Source organism: Branchiostoma belcheri, unplaced genomic scaffold (genome assembly GCF_001625305.1).
Source record: "Branchiostoma belcheri isolate BF01 breed outbred unplaced genomic scaffold, Haploidv18h27 scaffold61, whole genome shotgun sequence".
NCBI classification, from domain to species: domain Eukaryota; kingdom Metazoa; phylum Chordata; class Leptocardii; order Amphioxiformes; family Branchiostomatidae; genus Branchiostoma; species Branchiostoma belcheri.
Genome location: NW_017804254.1, coordinates 532,004 through 540,450, shown reverse-complemented (window position 1 = coordinate 540,450; position 8,447 = coordinate 532,004). Strand labels below are relative to the sequence as shown.

Here is an 8,447-nt window from a genome sequence, read left to right as displayed (position 1 = left end):
GATATTGTGGTGGCTGCAAGATAGTAACAAATTGGTCTGGCTGTATCCATTTGCCAGGTAGTTATCATTTGTGTTGATGATGTAAAAAGAAAGATACCAGAACAAGAAGAAAACCCGATAAAACGCTTAAAATCACGCCGAAAAATAAGCCGACGTAAACATAGGTTTAGAGATGTTCAGAGAGCACACATATCACAGACACCAGTAAATCCTGTGACCCACTGAGAGATGTTGACATCCAAGAAACACAGTACCCGTGTTGTCACCTGGGTGATTTTCCACTTCACCGCACATAAACAATAACAGGAATGTACGTCGTCTGCCTAGAGGCGTGCCAACAGGTGGTCTGAGGTTTTTAAACTTTCCCCCCAAAAGGTTATCTTTTTTGTAGACAAGTTGTCTGGTGTTAGGAGAAGAATCATCTTGTTATGGATTCCTACCAGAGAGACTGTCAACCTTTAAATCATTTTTATAGAAATAACCCAAGGAATACAGCACTGCAGTATTTTGTTGGCTTGTTCGACGCTTGTACATGTGGCGTACAAGGAGTTGATCACGCGAATATGCTCTACATTTTGGAGAACAAAGACAAAGCTTTGTGTCTACAAATAAGTACCACGCCCCCTTCCCCCTCCAAAAAAATCGTAATGAAATCAGAAAAATCGCATGTCTTGTTTGGCATGCATCTGGAAGATGACAGAGTTCTTAAACATGTACAACATGTTAGCATTAAAGCGATATTATGTAAGACTTTTGTGCCCAAAATGTAAATATATATAATTGACATTTTCGTCTAGAGATTCATTTCCAATAACTTTCAATATATTAGCGTCGCTATGTCGCTTTTCCTGCGACTCAGCGCAGCACGAGAATGCACTGGCTCCTAAAAAGAATGTAAACAAACAGCGGTTCGGGTATTTCCGGCAGCTTCAAACACGTTTTTGCGGCGCAATATCGTCGATCTGTTACTCACAAAATGTCATTATGAACCCAGGTAGGGTTGGCCTAGTAGCTTACAGCGCAAGAAAATGTGTAAAACAACGATGTTTAAAATAGTGAAAATCTTACATAATATCGCCTTAAAACTGTTATAACTAGATGGTATTGAAATGAGCCTTAGGTAACGATTGATATACTGAGGGACAGAAATTGTATGAAAAAAGACAGTAAAGCCATTGCTCTTTAATATGCATACAGTCACAATAGAAATGGTTTGGATAGCAAATATTATTTGCCGCAATAAACATGGTACCATTCCTTAAAGCAGATAACTTGATCTGTAAGAGTATACATGTCCATGTCCATTGGGTGTATAAAAATATACCTGACTGTATATTAAACTGTTTTGGGCTATTCCATATTCAAACCTATACATACATAATGCTGATAAAAAAGAGAAGCTCACTCCTGTATAGATGGTACTTAAACAAACCTATTCAAAAACCTATTCAAACATGTTATTATATGCAAATACAGCCTTGAATACTTAAGTTGGTTGATGCCTTAAGTACAAAATATATCATAATATTTTAGCACAGTTAAGACATTTACATGAAAAACTGATTTGAGAATAATACTGGTAACAAAACTTAAGAGTTGAGATAATAGTGCTTATTTGATGAAGAGAAAATACCATTACAACTTTTGCATCTGCCTAAACTGGAAAGGCCATGTTGCCTCCCTATCCCTAGTATCAATATAAAACAGCTAATTTTTACTAATATTGTATGTACAGTTGCATGGTAGAATGTTGTTACTTAGGCTTTGTATAACATTTGAACACAGAAAAAAAATCAGTAATACCTTGATTAAATGATACTATCTTTTTCAATTTCCTATGTCTGTAAAAATACTTCTTCCATTCATGTTGATTTGATTATATGGATGACATCCTCTGGGAACCCCAAAACTGATGCGAGTAAGCAAATATAAAAAAAGTTGCCTTCATTATGAAATCTAGGTGGTCATGAAGGTTGAACAAATTTTTTATTGGCATGGTAAATCATACATTTTCATTTCTTCATATTTCGTCTTGTCCTTTGGAATGGATTTTGGCATTCTGCGACATTAGTATCATTTTCCAATTATTTTTTTTACGGCAATTTATGGCATATATTTGCTTATTTTGCAGCTACTTTGTACGATTTACAGTAAGGTCAAAAACTTTTTTTGGGAAACGGACAAAAATTCATGCACACGCAGATGTCATCAATATAATCAAATCAGCATGGCCTTATATAGAAAATTCAGAAGTACAGCCAGGTGTAAGAAGTTTGCTAACAGTTTAGAGACAACTTTGTCATTGATGACATGTCTTTAAGACTACAACACCATATAACTTAACTGTTTATAAATACTCATACATTCTCTACACTTTACAAGTCAACCATTGCTATCATGATTCAAATCTGTTCTCTTAGAAAACTAAGCAAAGGAGTAAGATTTTGAGGTCATATAAATCATGTTTGTGGAAAATGTGCTTACATTATCCCAAACTACTTACTAATATTAGGCATATCAAATGGAAAAATACAAATTCTTTTTGATATGCAGAGATCTACAAGTACCACTTTTAATCATACATGTACGTTGCACAGTTACTTGTATAAATGTACTCTGTAACAATGGGTGATATCTTCTTGAATATTGAAAAGTCACTGATCACTTTTTGAAACAACAAAAGTAAGTGGTCATGAATATGTAGTCTATTGTTTGTCCATACATGTATTATGAACTCTATGTTGGTAATTATAAGGGTCCCTAGTAGAACATTGGCAGAACATACTGCACCTGTGCGAAACCTGTAATGTATTGTGTATAGCACTTTGGCAGAACGTGTCATATAAGGTTATATTTGCGTACATAAGGTTGACATTCCATCTGTAGTTTCCAAATGTTATGGCGGAAAAGATACCCTCTGCAACAGCAAAAATTGTAATGCAACGGTGACCAAACATCCAACAAAACCGTGAAAAATCAAGGGTTTGCACAGGCACAGTCTGTTCTGCTGACATACTGTTTCTAGTTAACCTGTGATTGGTCAATAGTGCGTCACATGACCTGCATCATGTGACATGGTTGATGACATATGTTGGTGGTCCCTGGTTGTTGAGCAGTGGTTCTGTCTCCTGTCTGTCCTGCGGTTCGGGCTGCTGGATGTTTGGCTGCGGCAGCGCTTTCTGTCGTTTCTTCCTGTAGAGTTCGTACGGACACGGCGGGAAGTCCTCGCGCCCCCGCTCCAGGTAGAACTGACACACCGCTCCCTGGATGCTCAGCAGTGCCCACAGAACTACCAGGACATAATCTGTCAAGAGACATGATTCGATGGCATTAATGAATGATAGGTTTTCTTTGTGGACATACTGTAAATCAAGATTTTTTCGCAGTACTTTTACACCCGCAGTTTCTTCTGTACCATGAACTTATCATTACCGTGAACAGATAATTTGCCAGCTTTCTTTTTGTTGCAGTGTGAAAGTATAGTTTTGCAAACATGTCCATTTTTCTCAGACTGTAAACTTTTGCCACAGTGAACATAAAGTGATTTACAGTAAATGTATTTGGTCTCCCTGATTATCAGATATTGCACTACTAACAAAAATGGCACCTCTAGAATGATGTCATGATTTATTTTCCAACTGGTAACATACCTAGAAGAACAGTTTGTGAAGTTCAAGAAGAACAGACTTTTGCTATGCTACATGTCCATGTATGTGAAACTTTCCACAGCTAGGTTGCACTACTCAACAGTCCCACTAGGAGGCATCACTGAACCATACCTTTGACCTGGAAGGGTGCACTGATGACAGCTACCCTGAAGTCCTGTACCACGGCCCTCTTGATGGGGTTGAGAGCGATGTACGACAGACTGGTGTACAGGTAGGCGTCCAGCATCAGGATGACTGCGTACGAGCCAACCACAGAACAGGACACGATACTTAACTGGTGGAAACATGGACACATCTTGGTAAGAAATTGAACCTGTACATAGTAGTTCACATACAAATAAGTCTGTATAGTTATAGTAAAATATCACTGCAATTTCACTTCTGCTTTACTGTTGTATTTCCATGCATGACCATAGCTTGTAAGAGTATGAATGTACAAAAAAGGTCTTTCATTCATTACATCACAATTATAATTTAGACAGAACTTTGACCAACTACAAGTTGTTTATAAGGGAAGGGCTTTGCTCACAGTTTTTGTGAAGGCCAGCAGAAAGACTGGGACAATCATGATCCCACAGGCAAAGGACATGCCATAGTTGAAGTCGTTCACCCACACATTCAGGTTTCCTGAAAAAAATGTAAAAAAATGTCTTACATGACAAACAAACCATGATTTCTCAGTGGTAACAGTAAGATGTCTTACTCAAACACATTTATTTATATGGTGAGCAGCCTCTACAACTCTGTCCTGCAACTTGCTACAATATTCTAATCCAACACCACAGGGTGTCTGCTACATCATCAGTTACCATGGTGACAGCCATCTGTTCCAGGTCATTGACCTTTTTTGTTGGCGAAGAAGAGGAAGAAACAGAGCAAAGACATTATGTATTCCTTCTGCAAAGGTAAACATGACTATCTAGTATATAGAAAAATTCAGACCATTGCATGTTGTTGTCTTACCGAACGGTGTGAAGAAAATGATGGAGGCAAACAGGTACCCAAGCACAAGGCCGACTAACAGCACACTCAGTACTGCCAGCCCAAACCTCCACCAGAACATGGTCCACAGGATCCCACCTACTACTCCCACTGTACAGGAGATGGCTACACGAACTGGTAGGGAACAGATACAACATTTGAGATGGTCCACCATACAGGAGATACCTATACAAACTAGAAGGGAACATATACAATGTTTGACATGGTCCACTGACTGTATGGGAGATAGACACTGTTTTTGGCATGTACAAAGGGGTGGAGCCATTGATACACAATCTTCTGACATGCAATACATCCAAAGCTTGATGCAGATAGGATATACATTGATCAATTGGCATTTGCTATTTAAAACGAAGGGGTGGCGCCAATAGCAATAGCAATAGCAATAGTCTTTCCCAGAATGCAAACATGACAAAATTCACCATTTTTACAGCCGCATATAAAGACTATCGCTTCAGTTGAATATCTCCCATTAAAAGTTGAAGAGAAATTCTGACTCACCGACGTGACTCTCGTCTGAATTCATGGAGATGAGGATGAAGGTGATCAGCATGGTTGCCAGGAAACCAAATATAAACAGCTCTGTGGGACATGAAGTACAGTTGAAGATGATTCTTACATAAAACTTAAAAGAGCAAATGTCTCTCAGAACAACAAGCCTGCATTTTACAGCAGTTTTTCCTGAAGTATGTCACAAAGATATCAACCATCTGAAATATTGTTCTAGCCGTCACTGATAATGACCAATTTAAAAATAAAGGATTAAATAGGGCCCTACCTGTTTTAAAATATCTGTGTCCAGCAAAGCACAGAAAGAGACCGATGACACCAGCAATGGTACATAGGCCTTTGGCTACATCATTGTCTATTAAAAAAAAGTGTAGAAGAAATGAGATGTTATAAGGCTAAGGCTAACAAAACATCACACATACAAAATACATTCAATGTTGGGGTGGGTGTGCTTCTTCATCTTATTTTCCTCATATCATTCCAAATATTTGAAATGTGTAATTCTTAGTAATTTGTTACAAGATAAGTGAGATAAATCTAAGGGAAAAGCAAACCATGAACTGTTGTGAACACCACGTGTTGATACTTACTTGCAAAACAGCCGGCTACTGTATCAATGAAGCTGCAGGCGTATGTATGTACAGGAATGTAGGAGGCTGAGGTGTTCAGTTTGGGATCACGTACAACAACATTGTAGATGACTCCCTGTCCCTTGAATGATGCCAAGGTCAAGTTGGGCTTCTTCTTGCTGTCCAGGGTTCTTATCTGATAAAAAATAATGTGACATTTTAACATGTGCCAAACAAAAGATACCACACAAATGTTTGCATCTTTACCAAGTCTTACATAAGTCACTAAGCAGTATAAGAAGATTTCCTCACAGGTCCATATATATGTAGTAGTAACTTCAATTTTATTACATAATGCAAATGCTGATTGCGTGTATATGGCTGTTCCTTGTAAAAGAAGAGGAGGCAATCAGATTGCTGTCATTTGAAGGAAATGAATTTTTAAAATAAACCAAACGTCCAGACATAAGAAGAATAATGTCAGGAAAACCGGTTCGTAATCTTCCTTAGCCTTGATAAAGACATTAGCTTTGGAATTTTGGGATGCAAAGAAAGCAGTGGGCTTAAGATGAACACTTTTTCTTCTCACCAGATGTCCATTTGCTCTGATGTCTGCCGGGAGAGTCATTCTCTTCAGCCCCTGTACCAGACTGGTCTCACTGAAGTCACGTTCGGGCAGGTAGTACCGGTACACGTCGTACTTCAGCCGGTGGTCCCCGGACGATCCCTGGTCGCACTCCGGGATGCGTTTGGGTTGGCGCGGGAAACCGATGTTGGAGAACTGGAACTGCAGGACAGTCTCGTAGAGGTTGTAGTTGACGTGGATGTTGGGGTCATTGTCGAGGGGAAACTCCTGGTTACAGGCGCCGGGAATAGGATCTAGGACATCAATAACATTAAATTTTTATTGGGGAGAATGAAGATTACTTAAAGCTCATTAGTAATCTTCAGAAAAAAATCTACTTGTCCTAGAAATCATGATATTAACAACTACTTATACATGCAAATTACTTAAAGACATATGCAAATTGTTGGTAGGCAAATCACCCAATTGCCTACCATTCACTGGTTGTAATGTCATGGCAATTGCTCAAATGATTTGTTTTTTCTGTTTAAGTTTTTTCATGTCAAAAATAAATTAGGATGTGAAAAAACACTAATAGATTTACCACTGTTTTCCAACTTATATTTAATTAGCTACTCACAGTCAGATAACAATCAAATTTTCATCACCATACTATGAAATTCAGTATGTACTTCAAATCATGCCCAAACACAGTAACTGTAATCTTATCATTATTAACCTTCAGTCTGCCAAGGTAGCTATTTTGTACCAAATCTGTACAGGACATGGGATTATCAATATTATGCAGCAGGGGGAAGGTTAATTACCTGAAGTGTTATATTCCAGGGCCAACATCCAGACCTTGCAACCCTTTGTCTCATTAAGCGTAGAATTGACGAACCAGGTCACTGAACTCTGACCCTTCTCCAGCAGGGTCAACAGGCCGACGTCCGAGTTGTTGACGCTCGTGTAGGTGTGGTAGTCTGGGGTCAATGACCCCACCACGGTGGTTTTGATAGCGTGAAGGTGTAACATCGCAAAGCTGGCGTTAACACTCACATTGGACAGGGTGACATCTATCGTGTCACCTGGTCCTAGGGTAGCATTGGTCCACGTGTTGTTGAATAGCGATATTTCTGAAATTAAAGATGAAAATGTGGAAACGGATTATTTGCTATATATTACAGTGATTTAACTTCAAACATAACGCTATAATACTAGTATATCAATGAGATTAGTCTCAAACCTCCATGAATACATGTAAGTTTATATCATGTACTAGCCATGGATATTCTTGATTCGGGCCTATATTATAGTCCTCAGCAAGAGTCGCGGAAAGCGCCATTGGCAGAACCGAACATAATTTCCCATTGGCTTCACAGTACTCCATTTTCGTCCCAGTTTTCGGGTGTACCAAGCTTCCCTGTAATTTTACCTCACCGTTGGCCGGGTTGGCAATGTTCAGATCTCCCTAATATACCGAATATGTAGTATATACGCTCTAAACACACCCGGGTCGCCACTAGAGTAAAACTGCTGCTTTGTAGCAAAATTACCGAAAATGGTAAATTTTGTGGCGTTTTCGGTAATTTTGCACAAGTCTGCACGGCTTATCATGCACAACAGCGCAGTGTTATTTGCAGGTCATAACTTTATACTATACTAGTATGTTACTCATGTTCAACCATCAAGATTTTCTATGAATTATTCAATTAATGACTGTCTACATCCTTTGAACGTAAAGAATCACCAAATTTTGAAACTAAAAACACCTAGACTGTGGAAATCTTGGCATTATGACAGCTTCTCTACTCATATTACAAGAAAATCAAATTAATTTCAAAGATTTTGCAGCACCAAACAAATTTCCACGGTTAATAAAGCATACCGGTGCGATTCCGTGCATCTAGAGTCATCAGGGTTGAAAACAAAACAGCTACGAGACACCACCAACTCATCTTGCGCGGATAGCCTGTCAAAAAGAAGACTTTAAGGGATCTGAAATCTTCCAAACAAAATATTACTTCCTTCGGCGGCCATCTTAGTTGGGAGATACCATTGGGAACTTTTAGGTTGGGTTGAGTGAATTTTTTTATCGATATAACATGCTTCATCTCTGTATCTTTTTAATCT

General features: G+C 38.7%; 1 protein-coding gene across 1 annotated transcript; it reads right to left on the bottom strand.

Moving 5' to 3' along the window:
• Positions 1-2,144: 2,144 nt before the first annotated feature.
• LOC109482883 (transmembrane 7 superfamily member 3-like) lies at positions 2,145-8,358 on the bottom strand. The gene is made up of 10 exons (XM_019785760.1): positions 8,203-8,358; positions 7,142-7,450; positions 6,339-6,628; positions 5,771-5,945; positions 5,449-5,535; positions 5,172-5,252; positions 4,632-4,784; positions 4,198-4,295; positions 3,780-3,942; positions 2,145-3,304 (listed from the first exon to the last, which is right to left on the bottom strand). The coding sequence occupies exons 1-10, from the start codon at positions 8,270-8,272 to the stop codon at positions 3,066-3,068; spliced, it is 1,665 nt and encodes a 554-aa protein (XP_019641319.1). The 5' UTR covers positions 8,273-8,358; the 3' UTR covers positions 2,145-3,065.
• Between the last annotated feature and the right edge of the window lie 89 nt (positions 8,359-8,447).